The 22,475-nt window shown below is 34.8% G+C and overlaps 2 protein-coding genes across 3 annotated transcripts; one reads left to right on the forward strand and one right to left on the reverse strand.

Annotated features, from left to right (window-relative positions):
• The first annotated feature begins 5,652 nt into the window (after positions 1-5,652).
• Positions 5,653-8,825, forward strand: LOC113768231 (thiamine pyrophosphokinase 1-like). Of its 2 annotated transcripts, none has more exons than XM_027312501.1 (7): positions 5,653-6,022; positions 6,120-6,216; positions 6,496-6,568; positions 7,217-7,315; positions 7,722-7,971; positions 8,285-8,465; positions 8,575-8,825. In XM_027312501.1, exons 1-6 carry the CDS (start codon positions 5,863-5,865, stop codon positions 8,401-8,403), a joined length of 798 nt encoding a protein of 265 aa, XP_027168302.1. In that variant the 5' UTR covers positions 5,653-5,862; the 3' UTR covers positions 8,404-8,465; positions 8,575-8,825. The 2 variants fall into 2 exon arrangements, with proteins under 2 accessions (XP_027168302.1, XP_027168304.1); XM_027312503.1 differs by having other exon boundaries at positions 8,603-8,825.
• A 5,760-nt stretch (positions 8,826-14,585) lies between these two features.
• Positions 14,586-19,767, reverse strand: LOC113768697 (protein STICHEL-like 2). Its single transcript, XM_027313149.1, has 7 exons — positions 19,454-19,767; positions 18,122-19,417; positions 17,828-18,047; positions 17,457-17,639; positions 17,122-17,337; positions 15,152-15,854; positions 14,586-14,984 (listed from the first exon to the last, which is right to left on the reverse strand). Exons 1-7 carry the CDS (start codon positions 19,757-19,759, stop codon positions 14,972-14,974), a joined length of 2,937 nt encoding a protein of 978 aa, XP_027168950.1. The 5' UTR covers positions 19,760-19,767; the 3' UTR covers positions 14,586-14,971.
• Between the last annotated feature and the right edge of the window lie 2,708 nt (positions 19,768-22,475).

Consider the following 22,475-nt stretch of genomic DNA (forward strand, 5'->3'; position numbering starts at 1 on the left):
GAGAGAGAGAGCGCGAGAGACCGGGAGATACTATGGCCGGACATTATAAGATATTCGGACCTTGAAAACGACAGCATTTCTTAAGGATACTGTGTAATTTTAGGTGGATTGTCTTAATTATTTGTTTGGATATTGATCAAGGGAGGACAGTCTCTATTTTAAATGGGATAATTTCTTTTTCAAAAAAAAAAAAGGGATAATTTCGGATGTCCACTTGGCAGCAATTGTAATAGGCCTGATTTAAGTATTGGAATCCATGATAGACAGAAGGCTAGTGCAACTATTAGAAATCTCTAGAGAGGTTTTTACAGTTATCCCATTTTGAATAGCAAGACACAATTATGGATTAGAGGCTTTTACGACTCGCACAATATACGTCAATACGATAATTATATACTAAATTCACACTTTTAATAGTAATTGTACAAGTTATCAATGCTCGTAGTACGAATCATTAATGAATTAGAGGTGTGTATTTAGCTCATCCTCAATTTTATAGATATTAAACTAACAATTATAGATACTAAAGACAATAATATGTAAAAACACACAAAAAAATGACATTCAATAAAAATTGTATCCTATAATTAAAATCGGGAAAATCGTCCAAAACGTCCCTCACATTTTGTAAAATGAATTTTTTCGTCCCTTACTTTTAAAAGTGTAATTTTATGTCCCTTACATATTCACATCGGTCAAATTTAGTCCCTAACTAGGTTTCCGATCATTTTTTGGTCGGAATCCATCACGTGCAAGGCACGTGATCATTTTTGAAGGGTAAATTTGTCAAATTATATTTTACATAATCTAATCTATAGTCCTCCACATTTTATAAAACAAATTTTTTCGTCCCTCACATTTTATAAAATGATTTTTTCATCCCTCACATTTCACAAAATGAATTTCTCCATCCCTCACATTTCAAAAAATGAATATTTCCATCTCTCACTAATTATGTGTGTGAGGGAAACCCTAAAAAAAAAAACGTGTGCGAATACATTTTGTTTAAATACATGTATATGTTTATTTGATTTTGCTTAATAATACGAATAGCATAAATATATATATATATATATATATATATGTGTCTATTTGATTTCACTTAACAATACGAATACCATATATTATACGTGATCATTTGATTTCATCTGGTATTAGCTAGTAAAAAATCTTGCATTCATTGTCAAGTTGGCCAATAAAGCTATTTTCGGTCAAAATACAATAAGAATATGCAAATTAAGGTTCTATTGGTAAATATTAGTCATAATCATACAAAAAGAGAAGATAGTCCACAAGTTGGGCCCAATTACATACATGTGTTTATGCTATTATTATTAAACAAAATCAAATAAACATATACATGTGTTTAAAAAAAATGTATTCACACACATAATTAGTGAGAAATGAAAAATTCATTTTTTGAAATGTGAGGGATGGAGAAATTCATTTTGTGAAATGTGAGGGATGAAAAAAATCATTTTATAAAATGTGAGGGACGAAAAAATTTATTTTATAAAATGTGAAGGACTATAGATCAGATTATGTAAAATATAATTTGACAAATTTACCCTTCAAAAATGATCACGTGCCTTGCACATGATGGATTCCGGTCAAAAAATGATCGGAAACCTAGTTATGGACTAAATTTGACCGATATGAATATGTAAGGGACATAAAATTACACTTTTAAAAGTGAGGGACGAAAAAAGTTATTTTATAAAATGTGAGGGACGTTTTGGACGATTTTCCCAATTAAATCTATGATGGTATGAGTCCCCAATCCCTCAATTTTGGTCATGGGCCTGTGTTTCATATTGAACACAAGATTTGAATAGTAGGATTAGTTGGATAATCTATAAAGAATATCGGATCAAATATGAATGATATAGATTAATTTTGATTTTTTTTGGTAAGCATATTTATATTGATTCAATAAACAATAGATGAGAGTTGGTTGTTTTGTGTATAGATTTTTATCTTTGAGATCTATACCATTTATCAGTCAATGATTGTGAGAAATAATGTATCTATTACTATACAAAATTCTACTCTAAAATAATGTATTAATTTTATATGCATTAACCATGGATACACTAGCATCATTAAATTCATGCCATTCAATTTAAATTTAAATTTGAACTTCATTTTAATACATATGCAGGCATTCAATGACGCTAGTGTATATAAGTTAACCCCTAAGAAAAATGTGAAATTATTACAAATTTTGTGCTAAATTTCAAGTCCATTTAGTCCCTACCATTAAGCGTACTCTACAACCAAAATTGTGATGGCTAAGAACCCATTCCCGATCATTTGACTTTATATATCCATTGAGTATAGAATTATGATGGCTAAGAACCCATCATTTGACTTTTTACATCCATTGAGTATAGAATTGTGATGGCTAAGAATCCATTCCCGATCATTTGAGTTTATATATCCATCGAGTACCAATTGCAAAGACGACAAACAATTTAAGATTGACTCCCATGAGTTTTGATTCGATCTCAACTGCTAATCCTGTAATCATGCATTATTGATCAATTAGAGTCTATAGATCATTTGGTATCAATCTCAAATGGCGATGAGCGGTTGAGATGGACTCTAGTGAGTTTCAAGCCAAACTCCATTTCCAATATATATATATTTTTTAAAATATAGAATGTTCTTAGCAAGTGAGTTTGTGTCATGTTTTAGAAAGACAAGTTTTTCTTTCAAACCATCTAAGATAACATGTATTAAAAAGGAAAAAAAAATACCAACGTCCTTCCACCATTATCAGCTCCACCACTTAGCCCAAAAACCAATTATTGCATCTTTCCCCCTCCTAAAAAAAAACCCTCCCAAAACTATTCACCACCTCTTTTTCCTCCTCTTTCCTTTTCCTCTCTCTCTCTTTTCCCCTTGCTTATCCGATCTCCCTACCTCGTCATCATCCCTCATAGTCATCCCCCCTTCTTCTCTTCCTTCTTTCTCTTCCTTTCCCTCTATCCCTACCACTACACCTCTTGATTTGGATAGATTTATTACAGGAATAGAGAAAAGGAAGAAGAAGTAGGGAAGGGGGGAGTGAAGGGTATGAGAAGAGAGAAGAGAAGTTGAGGGTTGGGGGGAAGAGAGAGAGCGGCGATAATGGATAAGCGAGAGATAGGTAGTGGGGAAGTGAGAAAAGATGAAGATGAATCTAGTGATGGGTGGAAGGGGAAGAAAATAGATGTAAAGGAAATAGGTGGTGGAAGAAGAAGGATAAAAGGGAAAAAAATTGTAAGGGTGGTGGTCAATGATTGAGAAAGCATAGTAGAGAGGATGGAGAAGATGGCTTGTGATGGGTAGTGGGAAAAATGGATGTTTTGAATATTTAGACAAATATCAATTTTTTCTAAAACTTTTAAAATGTCTACCATGAGTTACAATAAAAGGTTTTTATATTTTTCTTGATTTCTTCAAGTTGTATGATTTTTAAGTTAGTTTGGCGTGAATAACAAAGGCTAGAGCACTTGCCAAAATTTTGCCACCACCCAATGATACTGTTTGAAACTATAGATGGATTTGGGGAATAAAGAAAAACATAAGAAAAACAATGAATATTTTAGAAACCATACAAAACGATGGCGGGTTTGCAAAGTTTGTTTTTTTTCCACAAACTATTTGTCTCAAATACACCGAACAAAAAAATTAAAAAATAAAATAATTCCTACCATCACCATAGAATACCATCCACCACCGCCATCACCCTCTGTCTCCTCATTCTCTCTCCTCTATCTCCCTCTTTCTCCCCCTTATTCCTCCTTGCTCCTTGCTCTTCCTCCCTTCCCTTCCTTCCACCTCCTCCTCACTCTTCCTCTCCCTTGCATCTTTCTTGCTACTAAAGCTCCTCCCCTTCCCTTACCTTTTCTGATTGCGACCAAAGCCCTTTTAGTCGCAACCAAATTTGACCTCTCTTTGGTTGAGACCATTGCGACTAGAAGGATGACGGAGGAGAAGGGGATCTAGTCGGGAAAGGGAAGGGATGGAACGGGAGGAGAGGAGAGAAGAGGAGGAAAAAAAGGAAAGGAAGGGGAGGAAGAAAGAGAGAAAGGATAAGAGAGAGGGAAGAGAAAGGAGGTGGCCATGGTGGTAGGTGTTGGTAGATGGTGATGAATAGTGTTATTTTTAAATTTTAAAAAATATTTCAATAAAATTTTAAATTTTAAAAATACTCCAACAAAGAATTACAATAAAAAAAATTTTCATGATGTTATAGTGTAATATTTTAAAAACACTTTTAAAAGCACCTAATTCATACGAAGCCAATATTATTCTAGTGAAAGTTGAAGGGAAGGCATGAGTTAATTGAAGGGGTGTATTCTTTACATACTCAAATTTTGAGAAGTCTAACTATACTTTGATTAAATGTCAAGATTTAGTTTGTTATTTGGTTACTCCTTAGAATTTGATATGTTATTTGGTTAAATCTTAGGAAAGGTAAATATAATTAACCCTACTTTTTTCAAAGAAATAAAATCAAATTGGATAAGTGCCTAATGTAAGGGCTTGAAGGCGTAAGAGATATATAATTCTATGGATGTACTATATGATATCTTGAGTGTACCACCTAGCACTCAGTGACACTTATACTAACACAAGTTAATTTAATTGATAAAGACGAGTATTCTCTACAAGTGGCATATGATCTCCCAGGCATTCCCTAACCCATAGTAGTGATCGAAATTGAATGGTTGTTATCAGTTAATGACAATATATTCTTTATTTTTTTCTCTTTTCCTTTAATCAAAATGAAATTTTAGTTCAACTTTTTTTTGATCAAATTTCAATTTTCAAAAATATATAGGTGCAGTCTCTAAAATCTAAACACAATTTCAATTTGCTTACTTTTATTACAACTCATTAAAAAAATCATTTATATTAACGGTCCACACACACGCATCTTTCTATGTATGAGTGTGAGGGGGAGTTTGGTATTAAAATTTTGTGTCATTTTTTTTAAAAAAATTTACCCCTATAAAAAGTAAAAATTTACTAAAGATAACTATTAATAACTTCCAATAACTTCTAATTTGGCAACTTCTAATAACTCCCACACCCAATAACTTCTATTTGTTTCTTTATTTGTTTGTCAAAAAAAGTCATTGTCATTACTTTTTTTTTTTTACTTCTATTGATTTTAATATAAACAACTAAATTTAAATTTGTTTGACTTTTTCTTAATTTGCACACCTATGGGGGTGCTTTTTCGAGAGCAGATCCTCTGTCCAATATTTTGTGTCCAATGTGAAACTACGTAGTTTCACTTATTATATCTGGATATGGCAACTAAAAATAGGTGGCTGTTTGGCTGCCTTATACTTCTTTTTCTTTCTTCTTTTTGGATTTCCTTTGTTTACACAACTTTGTTACAATTCCCATCTTTTTTAAAACAAAGTATTAAGGATTTCAAATGTTTTAAAAAAGATGGGAATTGTAACAAAGTTGTGTAAACAAAGGAAATCCAAAAAAGAAAAATAAAAAGAAGTATAAGGCAGCCAAACAGCCACCTATTTTTAATTGCTACATCAGCAGATATAATAAGTGAAATTACGTAATTTCACATTGGACGTGAAATTGGACACAAAATATTGGATAGAGGATCTGCACTCTGCTTTTCCCACTGTATAGAGAAAAAGTCAGAGTCGCCCGGAATGTGGGATTGGGCATGCGGCGATCGGCATATGCTGGTAGTTGTCTTGTAGCGGAAAGATAACGGAGTCGATCGTCTTTTCTGTTTCCCTCTCCCGCCGTAACCAAACTGCATATTCCTCGCTCACAAAGCGTAGTCAATCGGCTTCAGCTGCCGGGACGGCGGCGGAGCAAGTTAGTCTAGCCATGGACGTGATGATTCATTCTTCCAACTTTCTCCTCCCAAATCCCGCCGCCGCTGCCGCCGCCGACAATATCAACGGCTTAACTTCACGACCAAGAAAGTACGCTCTCATCATCCTTAACCAGCGTCTCCCTGGAATGACTCCCCTCTTGTGGAGCCACGGTAATTAAGTACTACTACTATTACTGTAACCTGATTACGACGCCGTTTTGGTTTCTTCTACTCCTCCATGCTTATAACGATTCTTTGCTTTGTGCAGCTCAACTTCGTGTATGTGCGGACGGTGGCGCCAATCGACTGTTCGATGAATTGCCTAAGTTCTTTCCGCAAGATGACGCCGTTGCTGTCCGTAAGAAGTATGCAGCTCCCAACTTTTAAAATTTGCAGTTCTTATGGGATGTTAATGTTTAAAAACCTTCATTTCTCCCTTTGTTTCAAATTTCTTGCGTTTTTGACTTTGTGTGTGTGCGCGCGCACGCGCGTGTATATATATATATATATATATATATATAGTGTTCAATGCTTGATCAGGCTGAAAATTTCTATATGGATTTTTTGGAAGAGTAATTTTAAGTTTGGCTGAATTAAGGTTGCTGTATTGAATTCAAATGCTTGGATTTTTATTTTTTTTTAAGGTACAAGCCAGATGTAATAAAGGGAGACATGGATTCTGTCAGGACTGAGGTTGTAGATTTTTATTCAAACCTGGTAAGCTGCTAATTCTCTGCAAAATCATGTTTTTATAAGTAAAAATGTGCAATAGATATAAAATTCAAAATTGACTAGTTAATGTGGGTTATTTAGTCAAGCATTGCCTTTTTATTGCAAATTGTAAAATTATTCATAGTACCACAGACCCACACGTATACTTCTTTTCTTCTTTGCCAAATTCCGTCTAACTGGCACAGCACTAGCAGTGGCCAAATTCTTACAGCTTTTATCTTAATTGCATACTTGCCATTGGATTAGAATTAACCTGCACGATATACCTTGAGGTATTTTCCATATTTCATTTGCTCACAAAATCCAATTTTAAAAACCATATGGTCTGTGGTTTTGCAAATTGCTTCGAAGCCAGAAGAGGTAAATGGAACTGGCCTAATCAGGCATGATTTGGTTCTCACTCTTTCTTTATTAGCAGAATTATCAAAAGGAAAGTTAATTCTGGTAAAAGAAACTGCAGCGATGTTCAGGTAAGCGTAGAAATGAACCGGAAATGTCAGTTTGCATTTAATCAAAGATTGTTCAAGGTGTTTGTTCATATGTGGGTTTTAGTAGTTTATCTTACATGCATTTTACTTGCCTGAGTGTTTCAAGAATCATATTTTCAATGTTTGGATTGCTAATCAAATGCAGGGTACTGCCATAATAGATGCCTCTTATGATCAGGACACCACGGATTTGCATAAATGTGTGATCTACATCCATGGCTTATCAGATCCACAAAAGTCAAATGTGAGTCTAGTTTTCTGTTGGAATTTTCTGATTTGTGTACGAAAGTTTTGTTAACTCGAACTCCTCTACTGATGTTTTGGTTGTCTATATCATCATTTGCATGAAATTTGCACTAATCTTCTCTGCAATTTTTTTCTTTATTACATGGTATGTCTTTTTTTTTTTCGGGAGGGGAAGCAGCGTGGTTCCCCATGCACCAAGAACTCTAATTTTTGGGTTAAAACAATTGAAGACTGAGTTTCAAACCTAACAGCATGAATGTTAAAATGAATCTGCAATATGAAGCATGTTGGCTGTTTGTTCTTTTCGTTCCCAATATTTAACAGGATTCAGGGCATTGAAAACATCTCTGTTTCAAGGGATACTTTAACTTCTGTGTCTTAGATTGATACTGGATTGATTTCAGTTGTGCATTCTTGTTGTTGGGGCACTTGGTGGGAGGTTTGACCATGAGATTGGAAACATCAACGTACTATATCACTTCTCAAGCATGCGTATAATTCTTCTGAATGATGATTGCCTCATCCAACTTCTTCCTGGGACTCATCATCATGAGATCCACATTAATCCCTCTATTGAGGGCCCACATTGTGGACTTGCTCCCTTTGGTATGCCATCTCAAAGTACGACGACAACTGGCCTGCAGTGGGATCTGCGTGAGTATTTCGAGATCATTTGCATACTATTGATTTTATTTCTTAACATCTGAGCGTGGTTGTTTTAATCTTTTGATGCTTCTGCTGGTACTTGTCAATTGTCACAACCACATATTGTCACTGTACAGAAGCAATTAATTTGGGCATAAATCTCCTGAATAGGGGAAGGTTGTGTTATTCCTTTTGATTTATTGGCTATGGCTATCTATGTTGTGTTGTTCTAATTGCCGGTTTCTAGTCTGTAACGTATTCATTGTAGCTATAATTTACAGTGAGTATAAAAGCTTATGTTTGATGAACATTTTCCTTTTAGGCAACACGGAGATGAAATTTGGTGGCTTAATCAGCACGTCAAATACTGCTAAAGGAGAGATTGTAACTGTGTGTTCTGACAGCGACCTGATTTGGACCATATCCATAAAAAAGGCTTGAAAATTCTAGACTGCTAGATGATGTCTGATCTCCATGTATCAGGAATTTTTCTGAGCAACTAGGTGAAAAATCACATTGATTTATGTTGTACAGAAACTGCTATTCTTGTTCTTGATTTTTATTAATTCTTGTACTTATTTTCTTCTTTTCTTCATGTCATTGGACAACCAGTACATGAACCTGTTTTCTATTTTTACAGAAGAAACTTGTATATCAAGTACAGAAGATATTCTACCTCAAGTGCATTCACCCAGTTCTCAGTTGTACTTCGTACTTAGATATTGGATGTAGTTGTGACACTTAATGTTATTGTTTGAGACAATTTAAGTATGTTATATTGTGGTAGACCAAACTTTTGACTTGCTCTGAGCAAGTACATTTTATAGCTGACTTGTTATATCACAGTGTGGTAAATTATAGAAGTATGGATTTGTAAATAATTTAGAGCCATTAGTTGGTTGGAGAACTTCTACTGTAACATATATGGAAATTATTGGAATTGGAAAAGATAATATTAAAGGGAATGCTTAAGTGCAAAGTGGTAAATTTGAAAAGGTCATTAATAAAGACCTGATGTGAAACTTTTAGCTGACAAAATGAAATTTTAAGTGTTGCAAACTTTGGATTTGGTAGTATCATTTCTATTTCAGTCTCCAGGACAAATTTTATTTGGATGTCCAGACACAGTCCACTAGCATGCATCATTTATAGGTGTGCTTTAGTGTGTCTCCTCTACAAGTGCCTTTATTATGCCAAGGCAAGGTTACCTTATAATGCTCTGAATGTTTAGTCTTTCAGTAGTAAGTTTACTAAATCCTATGAGACAGTGGTCTCTGGTAATCAGATTGTATATGTTATCACATGTTTGGTTAAATAAAGGAGGCGACGTTATCTATTATCACACGCTTTGGTATTACTGAGCTTGATTATTTTGGGATCCTGCATTTTGACCTTGTCAATGCAATACAGGCCTCCCTCTACACTCTTTTTCCTAAAATGCACACAGAGAAAGCAAAACCCTTTTCTTTGACGCCAGGATTTCCTGCACAACCCTTTTCTTAAGCAAAATGTTGTTTATTTTTATATGCATCTTTCTGCTGATGGAAGAACAAAGTAGCAAATGCAGGATAAGAATTGCCAGAAGGTCCATTTTGAACCTATAAAAGAGGCCACGAGTATTTCTGAAGCAGTGGGAGACTAATATAGAGGTTTTTCATAGACATATCCTTCTTAAGTCAGCCTTAATTAGCTCCAAACTGTTTGTTCTTTCTATGACCCTGATAGAACTCAAAGATGCTTGTCATTTAGAGCTGAAGAATCTCTTAGTACTGAAGCTTTTTTACAGGGAACATGGTTAAAATCCAGTTTGTCACTTTGCAAGACTTGCATTGCCAAGTCTACTGATTAAGCACTCTGCGATAAATCAATTGCAGCAGCAGATACAAGACACAAATTAGAAGCAAGTTGAACTGGAAAAGCGTCTCACGCTAAGAGCCTTGTTGGCCAAATGATAGATGCTTCATGATCTGTCTACACCTCAATTAAGTTTGACCAAAAATGCTGGGTGGGATCTTGAGAGAGCCTAATGTTGTTCATGCACAAAGAGTGCAGAAAATTTGCATTTTGAAGCCCATATTTGCAAAGACCAAATTGCTAGTCAGTTCTAGAAAACTTTTCTCTGATGCCTGACGGTACCAAAGTGGACAACAAGAGTCCTTTTTCCACAAACATCTCTTCTTACAGGAAATGAATCCGCTAGGCTCTGTTAGCAGAAATCCAGGTTCCATGTTGGGAATAGTTAATCAAAGCAAGTATTGGCGCTTGTTCATCAAATATGAAGGCTTCATTTTTTGGAAACTAGATCTGCAAGTGTATGCATGCAGGTACACCTTTCTAACAGGTATCTTGAAACTAGCCAAGTCTACTCGGCCTATGCATGGCGTGGTGAATTCTTTTGATCTCACTGTCAAGGTTTTCCGGGTCAAGAAAGGGGAGCAAGTTACTTGCACAAGGAAACCTTACTGAGAATTTTCACTTGCGTGAGAATCATGCTTGTGACTTTTTGTTGGACTCACTCTGATGTGACAGAGTGCCATGTTACATCTGACATTGTGGAGCATTTACCTCTCTAAATTGGAATAAAGACAATGTGTGGTGGTGTACGTATATCTTCTATTTTTAACAATCTGGTATCTGCTTCTGTTCTGTGTCTACCTATCAATATTTGACCTCAAGTTTGAGGTGGAGTTTGCTTTCCTAATATATAGAGTGGAAAATAATACGTAGCTTATGCAGCCATCAAGCTATTTTATGTTTGTCATTCTCAAAAGTTATCAATTCTTAACTCAAGATTAAGTGATTAAAGGGTTAATTTAAAGAAAGTGGGGGGTTTGTTGGCTGCCAAAGATGGTAACAGTAGTACATCTTCGTATTTCCTTGTTTGCAATGTGAAATTACATAAGCTGTTTCCTTGACTTAATAGGAAACTACTATTATAAGTTTTGCTAATTAGACGGGTAACTTTTTCTATCTACACATGCAATACAAATAGCCGATTGCAAGCAACCGACTTGTGAAGACAAAGAAGGATTCGAAACCTTATATAAAGGTAACCATTATCTACCCTCTTTTATGTTAAAATGTGGTTAATGCATGCATCACACCGTTGAATTGAAATCAAAGTTTCTACTACAACGATTTTGTGATTGTGGATTTATTGTAAAATTGATCTATTCAACAGAGTTCAAAAGTTTTTAACTTTTTCTACGTAAATAACTCTTTTGTGTATGAATTATATATTCTTTGCCTCCTTTCCTTTAAAAAAAATTACGGATTATTCTCGCCGATTCGAAAAAGAATATTGGTTATTCATGTGATAAAATATTAGAAAATAGGATGGAGTCTTTTTTTTAAAAAAAATAATAAGAGGATCAACAGTGATTTTCCACTTACTTCCCTTGATGACTCGAACCCATGACTTATCGGTTACAGATGAAATGAAACGTCTTACCAACCCCATCCTATTTCTCCAAAACTTCATTTTACTATCAACCTCTAAATCGTATACAATTTCGTGCAGAAGGATCAATACATTATGTATGGTTTTGTTGTTGTGTGTATGCACATCGTAGTAACGTGGACTTTTTCAAGAAATTAGGAAGTGTTTTGGTCTTTTTGACTGCTTAACTTGTCTTCTTTTCCCATATCAAGATGAATATCATCTCAAGTACGATCGACGCCTCGGCAAATTCCAGGGAGACTCAGATTTGCTGTCGGCAATAGAAACCAACGTTTTGACCAAGACAGAGACAATAATTTCTACGAGAATATCGATGCCAAGTAAAAATAATTTCTTACCAATATTGAAAATTGTTTAACAAAATAATAAACATAGCTATAGTTCTCCAGTTCAATTATTTATCTTATTTTACTTTTAAAGAATGAGAAAATCAAAATGCAAAGAAACATACATGAGTTAAAATTGAACCCCCTTATCCTTAGAATTTAATTGATGAATTAAAACTATCGAAACAGACGCTAAAAATAACAAATGTAAAGATTAATATATCAAAATAATAATAACAAAACTCTATTAGTCCCTGTATTAAAAGTTGTATTTTTACGCGTCATTGTATTAGTGTTTTCATTTGATATTTTAATGTATATATCAGTTATTTTCTTACATATATAGTATGAAGCAATTAGAGGCCCTAAATCCCATATTCTAAGGAGCTGTTCCAACTATTGTCTATTCCCCTGCGAAGTTGCTCCACACTATCATGAAGCTTGCACCAGCATCAATCTTAAAAGTGTAATTGTCCAAGAGTTAGAGATTATATTTTTATCGTTCTTGATAAAGAAAATTTCAATAACTCAATTGAAAGATTTTATTACCACTGTGGTTTCTTGGTTTATTAATGTGATTCAAGTTCTTCGCAGCGAAGTGATTATTTTTCTTGATTTTGGCTTTTGGATCATCTGATCTCAACATTTTTTTTAACTTAATTTAAAAGGAGTTGTTCAGATATTAAATTCCACAAAATTTTCAATTGAACATGTGTGAAAAAGAACTTAATAATACATTTTCAGAAAGAAAACAAATTACAATAGAATTTAGAAGATTTACTACAGATTCAAGGCCTTTTTATTACCTTAAATATGCTGTTTAACAAATTTTGATATCCTTCGAAAGATCGAGGATGCATCATCCTAGGTTTGTACAACTGCAATATCTTAGTTGTGATTATATCATTGAGTAGCTAGAAATGAACACAATCTCACTTTTGACAGGTGTCGAATCTGTGTAATAATAAACACCTACTCAAATAAAATACAAATTTTTGTACATACCAATGAACAAGATCGAATCCATAGGGACTTGAGAAAATTTGTTTCATTTAGAGTCCAGAATAAGGGGGTTTTAATAAAAATGGGAATAATTAAACAACTCAAATAAAAGGCCTAACTGATAATTTATTAAAAATGAAATAATAATAAATAAACTCTAGTCAAGAAATAACTTCGGAAATGATTCACTCAATTGATCATCGATGCAATGATAATTTCATTATTCACTGATAAATAAGTTATAACTTCCAAACAATCGATGACAATCAACTCCTTCTTATTGTATTGGTGGTTAAGGTACGACCGTTAACCATTGTCCTAATCAAGAAATAACCCTAGGTATGACCTTAGAGTTCAATTTCTCAATTGCTTTAAGAATTAAAGAAGCCATGTTCTAATCAAATAACACGCTACAAGGGTTATTTTAAATTATCTCATATATCCCCTTGACACAAATCCAATCATTCCAGTTACCACTAGTTTAAAGCAATTAAACAATTACGGATTTAATTACTCTAATTGATTTTAGGTTTTTAGATTGCATTAAATATCGGGCGCTCTTGATATTCAAACAACATAATAGCCATAAGAAATTAAAGCAGAGGACATACGAATATCAGTAAATAAAAGAAATAAATATAATTAATTCGATTTCACAATTTTAGATGAACCAAGTCTTCCGTTGTTTCTTGACTAGAATTAAAAGCTTAGTTCATCGTAATGGAAAAAGCCATGCATCAAAATATTTGAATTAATCCCTGCGGCCATTCTCCAATTGCGATGAAGAAGAAAAGAAAACGTTTATTTGTTTCTTGTCAGGGAGAGAAAAAATACCTCCTAACTATTGACTAGTCTCCTCTCAAACGAAGAGATAAGGAAACGATAAAAATACCCTATTGTTTTTGTTTCCTACTACTGCTAAACTACTACTACCACTAATTGAATTCAAATTGTTCCTTCAAATCATATCTTATTCCAACAAGACAAATCATCCTATCCATCTGGTGAAACATCGGAGACTCTTGGAACCTCAATTCACGGTTGGAGATTGCGCTTCAACTCCTGAGCTTTTCGGACGCGCAGAGTTTTAATTTTGATGTGCCTACGCTGAATTACACAGAAATTAGTTAAAATTCACGTTCTTAACTCCTTTTCGCTCCGAATCCTTACCATCAACACCAATTATCAAATATAAGTAGAATTCATCAATTAATGCAATATTTACTAAAATAAAAGAGGGAAACAATTCATAAAAGTTATAACAAAAATGCAACCTATCACTTTTGAATGATTTTAAGCAAATTAGTTTTAGCTAGTACTTTCTCCCTGAAATGTTTGACATAAAACTTAATTAGCCATGCATTTGATTTCTAAAAGAAACTTTTAAATAACAATTAGTTATTTATAATTTATTTAAGAAAGTTTTGTTTGTGAAAACCAATTCAAACAAATTGAAAGAAAATCTATGGCAAAAGAGCTTAGTCCAAAGCAGCGCAACAACATTGAGGATTGAGGCCTCATCAATCACCTTGAAATGAGATGAGCCATTTTCAAGAAAACAGTGAAAATCTTCTTGTTATTTTACCCTTTTTTTTGGCGGGTATGCAATTGTTGCTTGAATGCCTACATTATTGTTCTATCACCTATATTCATGGCTCTTATGTCTCAAACTTCCATCTGATTTCAGCACATATCAATTTAATTTAGTGCCAATAAAATGTTTGGCATAGAATTATAGTGGATTAGTACAAGATGAAAACTTAAAATATAACTAGCTAGCAGATTAAAGATAGAATTAATCTGTGCATAAAATTAAAACATTCCCAAAAAAAATTTAGTTATGAATTTTTCATACATAAAGGCCCTTAAAGCCACGGTTACAGCACCAGATATGGAGTTGGCAACAATAATATTAGCTGTAAACTAAAATCTAGCTGATGACCTTGGACCGGAGACTCGAGCAACTGATGTGGATCTCTTCCTTCAACTATCAAGACTTATCAACACCAAGCAAGCTAGGTTAGCACTAACAAGAGGCAAAGTCATGAAGTTAGATAGTTTTGCTATCTAATTGCGAAGTCAGCAAATTTGATATTCTATGAAGCAAATTCAATGTTCTACTGGTATGCTTTTACCATCCCTGCTATGCTACCGATCGATACATATTCATCAGCAGCAAGGCACAATCCATTCTTTTGGTGTTTACTTTGATGTTGATCTTTTAACTGCCAAGCCTGCAAAAATCATTACATTTTCTCATTAGTTCAACAAAGGCTTTTTGAACCTTAGGAAATGTGATCGATGTATATGCATGGCTTTCATGGTAGCTGTTGATACTTGCAATAGACAAAAAAAAAACAGGTAATTGAGAAACATATTGCAAGCAGTTTAGAGAACTCACCGAACATGATTTCTGCAGCTGTTATTGAGATTGACTGATCTGCAGCAAGAAACAACTGGATCGCTTGGACAGAAATGCGTCTGAGTTACAGGATGAGGAACTGCTGATGCCAGGTTATTTTCCAAACAGGTCCTCCAGAAAATTGTCTCAGAAGTATTTGAGGCATTTGCCTTTTGAAACTTCAGTGTTCTAGGAAAGCAGCCAGGTTGTTTCCCTTGTTCTGGGGCAAATAGATCTTGGCACCCACAGTTTCGATACTTATCAGCTCCCAGTTGATGTTTTGGTGTCATCAAAGCAATACTTAGTGCATTTCCATCAGTATTTCTTATAGTTCTCACCAGCTCTTTTCCAATACAACAGGCATGTGAATTATGAGAACCACTTTCAGAGGAACCCGTTTCGACATACTTATCCACTGTTAAGGGTTTTGTAGAAATGGAATCCAATTTCTCTGATGGGTTGCTTTCACACTCCGTGGTGGATTGTGACCTATGATGCAACCTCCTGGAACAACTTGAAAAGCTGAAATATCGCTTCTTCACTTTGGCGTGTTCTTTTCCAGCAGAATCCAGAATAAGATTGATTCTTATTTCAACATTATAGCCCAGAGCATTCTGAAGTGCACCTGCTATGACTTTCCATTTCTTCTCAGCTTTTGACACATATTTTGAATGGTAAAACCCCAATTCAGCTACAGCTAGACCTGAGATTGAAAAAACAACTTTGTTAAACCAGAAGCTTTAATAGAATCTGCTATAGTTACAAGTCAAACGGGAGTAAGAACTGTGTGAACTGGTACAAGGACTTTGTAACATCAATTAGATCGTCAACAGCGGAAGAGCAGGTTAGACAAAAAACAAAAGCAGAAACCAAACCAGTGATGGACCTAAGCCGTAAGACTTTCTTTATTCATTTTTCTTTAATACTTCTGAATTGATAATTGAAAATTCCAAGGAGTAATGTATAAGTAACAACAACTAGCAAAAACAAATTTAGCTGACAAATCGGCTAGTCCATTCTTGACTGTTAATGTCATGTAAGTTGCCAAGAGCTTGTCTTTGCTGCAATATGCAGCCAAATAGCTCTCTTGTATCCCATATACACCATACAGTGATGACCACTATCACTCTGTGGGACCAGATGTTTGCCATACTACTTGAGATAAAGACTAAGCTAGAAAGTTCTTACGGCCAATATAACTTTAAAAGGTGTTTCAAAAAGCCATGGTGTGGAATCCCTCGCGTAAAAGAGTTTAAATTTGATGATTATCTATTATCAATCCTTCATATAAATGACAAGGCATATTTCCTTTTTTGTTGTATTGGAAACTTTTTTCCCATTCTTCTATGATGATTGGTTTAAGATCCCCATTGTCGAGTTTTCTGTGCACTATGAGGTATAAACCCAAAGATCAGTTGTAAGAAGAGTACTTGACCATGGAAAGCAGTCATTGTTACAATAGAAGTTGACCAGTTCGGTCCCAGTTATTCAACACAAGTTATATTCAACACAAGCACATGCCTTCCACAAATATCTTCTAAATGTTTACAATTATTTGCCATATATTTCAAAATAATGATCAGTTTTATGAATCCTACAAAATTAATTGAAACACAGACATTGCATAAACAGAAGAAAGAACCAGTTTGGAACTTACATTTATCAAAATCAGCAGACCAAATCTTTCTTGCACCTTTCCCTCAGTGTAAACCAAGAAAAACATAGGGAAGTGAAACATACTGAACGAGCTACTTTAGGAAGACTTTGCATTCAAAACAAGTAGCCACTAAAGCCCTTTGTATAACCATTGAACTTAGCAAGTCAATTTCCCATCAAAAATCTATTTTGAGTGTGAGAATATAGGTAGGAATAATACCTTGTCTAAGATTAATAGACAATAACTTCCCCCTTTTCTGTAAGTTCCCATCAACAATCTATTTTGAGTGTGAGAATATATGCAGGAATAATACCTTGTCTAAGATTAATAGACAATAACTTCCCCCTTTTCTGCAGGAAGCTCTTCAATGAACTAGATTCACATATACCAGCAGCTGTCTTCCATACAGATTCTAAAGTCTGCTCACGGCCCTGCATCCCCATCTTGCAAGACTCGCTGCTGTCGCGTGCACAGGTTACAAGATGCTTCAAACTCTCAGTAGTGGATGAGGTGCTGCAAAAATCACCATCTGCAGTAAAAACTAGAGCTTAAACATGAAATGCACCAATATAATCTCTTATAAAAACCAAACACTTGGTACCTAAAGCAAGGAAATAAGAGTAGTGTACATATCCTAACCATTCTTACCTCTTGGCTGCATGGTTTTTATGCACAACCTCGATTCATTAGAATCCAGTGAAGACCCCACAGAACTTAACTGAAGAAGAGCTACAGTAAGCCAAGTAGTCTGGTTCTTTGACATCCTCAGTTGCTTTTCAGTTTCAGAAAGTATTTTAAGAGCATGACTTAATTGCTGCATGTCAGCTTCAGCTATGTCATAAAAGTAGCACTTCTTTAGAAAGCAGACATGAAGAAAATGATATATGTGATGTAGTATCAGTATTAACAAATATCTTTAAATTAGTATAAGATAGATTTTGAAATAAGGCAATGATAGTTATGAAAGCAGTTATACTCCTACTGTCCTTTAAGGTTAAAAATTTGAAATTAAGACTTACAAGTACTTCTTCCAAAAAGCCTTCTTGGGATTTCGGAGGCTTCTTCTTGACATTTTCCAGCAAGACCATCCATTATGATATTTGCTAGTTGTGAGACGAGATGCAAGGGATCTATCCTTGATCTCATTAGCTCTCTGGCCCTTTTAACTGTTTCAGGAGTATTAGACGATAGTGCTAGATGCAGTAAATCAAACAATTCGTCATCAGAAACAACTCCCATCTGACCAATGCAACACAAAGTTAGTTTGCCGATATGTGAGAAAAAGAATTCTGAATTCAGAGTATAACACCTACCAATTCATAGACCAGGGTCATCGTAATCTTTTTCCCAATCAAACTCAACTGCTCAAGCATCATCTCAGCATCTCGTAGTGAGCCATTTGATTTAGTGGCAATGTAGTCCAAAGCATCTTGGTCAAAGTCAAATCCTTCTTCCAGACAAATTTTTCCCAATCGACTGGCAATATCGGCTTGTTTTATTTTTGGAAAATGGTATCTTTGAGACCGTGATACTGCACTACGGGGCAACTTATGAAGGTCAGGAGTTACCATTATGAAGACAACACGGCAAGAAATGTCCTCAAGATTGTTCAAAAATGTTGCCCATGTATCCTCTCGCAATAAGTGGCACTCATCAATTATCAAAACCTTGAAAGGTGAAGATGACAGAGAATTCTCAGCATTCTTAATGATTGCTCTAATCCTTTGTGTTTTATTGACTTTCAGAGAATCCACTTCCTTGACATTGCTTCCCTTTCCAGAGAAGAATAGGAAACATTCTCGACAATGACCACAAGGTTTGGCAGTATCAGGTGAAAGACAATTCAATGCAGCAGCAAAAATCCTAGCAGCAGATGTTTTACCAGTACCACAGGGACCATGAAAGAGATAAAAGGAACTTATCCTCCCATTTGAGATTGAACTTAGAAGAGACCTCGCCACCAGATTTTGGCCCACCAAGTCACTAAATGATTTTGGCCTGAACTTTTGACTAAGACTTCGAGGACTTTCTGAATATAAAGTAACTCCATTGTTCATGTGGTTGCATCCCCTTCTCCATTCAGAAGTGTGTGCCTCCCCTGCACCAGCTGGTAAAAAAGGTTGGTCTTCTGCATCAAGATGATGATTTGACTCTCTAAGCCTAGGTGGTCTTGACCAACAATGGCCTATACCACATCCACATTGCCTAGAATCCAAAGCATCAGCATCCTCATCTCCATTCAAAGATATTCCACAGCTTGATCCTCCAAGCAGAGCATCACTCATGGATAAGGAAGGACTGCCAACACGACTCAGGACATCACCCGCTGCTGATCTACATGATCTACTTTGCTTCCTATTTTGGTATTTTTTACTATATCTATTACGATAAAGCTTTTCATCATGTATTGATCCTTCATTTGGTTCATTACATGATCCCACCCCCTCCAAACAGTCGGTGGAAGATGCTACACAAGCCAACTCCAATCCTTTGTCCCTGTGATTGCTGCAATATCTCTCACTTAGTGATTTGTTTGCACATAACATCTCCAGGCTTGGTTGACCTATAGTAGATCCTTCAACATGCATATTCCTGAAAGGGGCAGAGCCCTTGTTTCCATCCTGACAAGAATCTTCATGTGAGACTAACTCGGCATTAGATTTTCTTGAGTAGTACAGCTGTTGACCATTTCCATGGCGATCCCTTTCATCATCTAGCCTCCGGTCTTCAATATCAAACATGCCTGTTTCAACATTGACAAATTCCTTTGTCTTATTTTCAAAACCCAAAGTAATTGCATTGTTTGAATTCGTTTCCCAGTTCAGATTCTCCACCAAAGGAGAAAACTTGCTCAGTGAATTGGTTGATGGATCTCTAAGAGATCTCACTCTCCTAAGTGCTACTAATGCTCTCGAGATAGGAACATCAACAGAATGCCTCCTTCCATCCATCACCTCCGAAAGGCATATACCACTTAAGGCACTAAAATTGTTAGCTTTCACAAGTTACAAGAGAATGCTCCATTCACAACCTGAAATTCACCGGAAATTGACATTCAAAAGCCCATTTTCACCCCAAAAGCCACTCAATCATGCATACGCAGTTGAATTACACAATTCCCAGACATTTTCTTCTCCAGAAAAGAAAACCAAAAGTACATTAAAATGCTAAAAATTACGGATCATCATAGCAAACACCAAAAGACTCAAAAAAGAACAAGCCATCAAAAATATCAACCAAAAGTAACACGGTATGATTTCCACAGGATTCGAGCTTTTATTTCCACAAAAAAATTAAAAAAACAAAAAGCAACTTAGGTGTTTCAGCTAAAAAGTAAATACTTGGTAACCTCTAGCAGACATTTTGATAAAGATTTTATACAAAAAAAAAAAAAAAAAACACAAAAAGCATACGGACTTTAATGGTTCAACCTCAATGTATTGCATAAACAACTTAAAGCTAGATGTGCTACCTTTCCTCAAAGAAAGACATTTGCCAAAAGTTTGGAGAGGCCACTAGCCATTTTTGCACCTGATATAAAAAAACAAACATAAACAACAAATCATCATTCAACCACACCTTTCCTCACACACTCACACACTAGAAAATGTGCTTTTAAAAAACAAACCTCCCCTTCACTCAACTGAAAGCTAGAAATAAAGGGTCAGCCCCATCTTCTCCCCAAGAATAGAAAATCGACTAAATAAATAAAAAGATTGAGTATAACTTATAAAGAAAGAATCTTTTGAATTCAAAATGCACCAAGAATAGAATATACTAATTGCCATGAAACCATGTTTATACTCAACTAATATAGTATTATTCCTAGAAAACCAACAATGTGAATACGACAAGTTTGAAAAACTTCAAGAAAAACAAGCAGACACATGAAAACACAGGAAACCTGTGGATTGTTGCAATAGAAGCAAGGAAAATGGGGTGTAATTAAATTACCAATCTGCATTGAGAGTCACGAGATTTTCCAATGCAAGAAGCGAGAAAAGTGGGACGACCAAAGAGAAGAGACCCTTTATGCCTACAATCAAAAAGGGTAGAAGGGTCTTGGTATTTGAGTGAAAAAAGCATGTACATTGCTGACAACAATAAAGCCAAAAAAGAAGAAGAAGAAATGAAGAAGTAGAGGAGGTAAGTTGCAGTGCGATAAATGTCATTGATGGCTCTTATTATGCTCCATTTTGGTGCAATTTTGGACGTGTCATTTAGTGCTTGTTTGGCAACATGGAATTGCATTTTGGATGTTCGCACCTGAAATTTAAATTCTTACCATATTATATTGTCTCAATTCGTTATGAATTAATATTTTCAATACTGATAGAGCTTTATTTTAAAAAATTTTGTAACAAAGAATTTAAATATACACATTTCACTCACTTTACAAGAATATCTTATGTGTTATATTTATTACACTACTTGTGAAAAATTTTGAATTGCCATTTTTGAGAATTATTTTCAAATTTTTTGAGATTGATGTCGAATGCATTTTTTTACCATCTCACCTTAGATACATCACATCATTTTTTTCGAAAGCGATGAGGTTTCAAAGTGAGAAAAGAGGTCGGAATTTAATATAATTAAAATTTGAAATTCCAACCTTAATTACTAGACTAAAGTTTCTTCACTTATCACATTTTTAAAAAGTATTACGATGTTATTTTTTTTTAGAAAAATTTCGAAAAAAAAATGCAATCCAAACGGGCTAAATATTTTATGTAACATTTGTGAAATTAACAAATAACGAAAGTAATGGCTGCTCTAAAAAAAAAAAACAAAAGCAAATGTAATGGCTATATGGACAGAGGAAGATGTATAATTTTATATACATAGGTCATGCTAGCATTTAATGGGAAAACGGCTCCTTTTCTTATCTCTGAAGATGAGCCAAACGTCACTATTCATTTTGTTTTTGCCCAGAGAATTCCGCGGAGGAAGAGGAGGGAGTAAGGCTACTTTGGGAATTTCACAGGGGTAGACAAGACAAGGGAGATGGAGGACAGTAGGGGTTTTCTGGGAAATTCATCTGCTGACAGTTGTAGGTAGTTCGGACTTTGTTTGACGTAAAGCTGGCGACTCTGGTCTGGTCCAGTTCGGGAGTTGTAAGTTGTAACTTCGTAAAGTCGACTTTTCTTAGATGGCGCGTGGATTAACGGCAACGAAGGGGACTACTCCTTAGTGATCTGATATCTTTGGTTTGGGAGAATTAGTACAATGGTCCCGACCTTTTTGTGAAATTCTATCCTTTGGCTTCTTGCTGTAGTTGCTATATATATATATATATATATTATTTTTTTATTTTTATTTTTTTGTTCTTGTGAAATTTAATTTCTATCCTTTTTTGGAAGGATTTTATTCTCTATCCTACTAAAAAAATCTCTATCCTAATAGAATTAGTAGATTTCACGAATGTATAGTTAAATTACTAGAATTTTTGGATTTAAGTACATAATTATAAATCAAGAGATGTCTTATAATTCAAAATTCAAAGTCTATTTGATGAACTTAGATCAATTATTTATTATATTTCAAATTTGTAGCCAAGAAGTAAATAAATACTAGAGTGGCTTGAACTTGTATCTATTACCATGTAGTGTTCGAAATTGTACATCTTAATTAAAGAAATTACTTTTTTTTTGGGGATGAACATTTCAT

Source organism: Coffea eugenioides, chromosome 4, assembly GCF_003713205.1.
Source record: "Coffea eugenioides isolate CCC68of chromosome 4, Ceug_1.0, whole genome shotgun sequence".
Classification (NCBI taxonomy): Eukaryota; Viridiplantae; Streptophyta; class Magnoliopsida; order Gentianales; family Rubiaceae; genus Coffea; species Coffea eugenioides.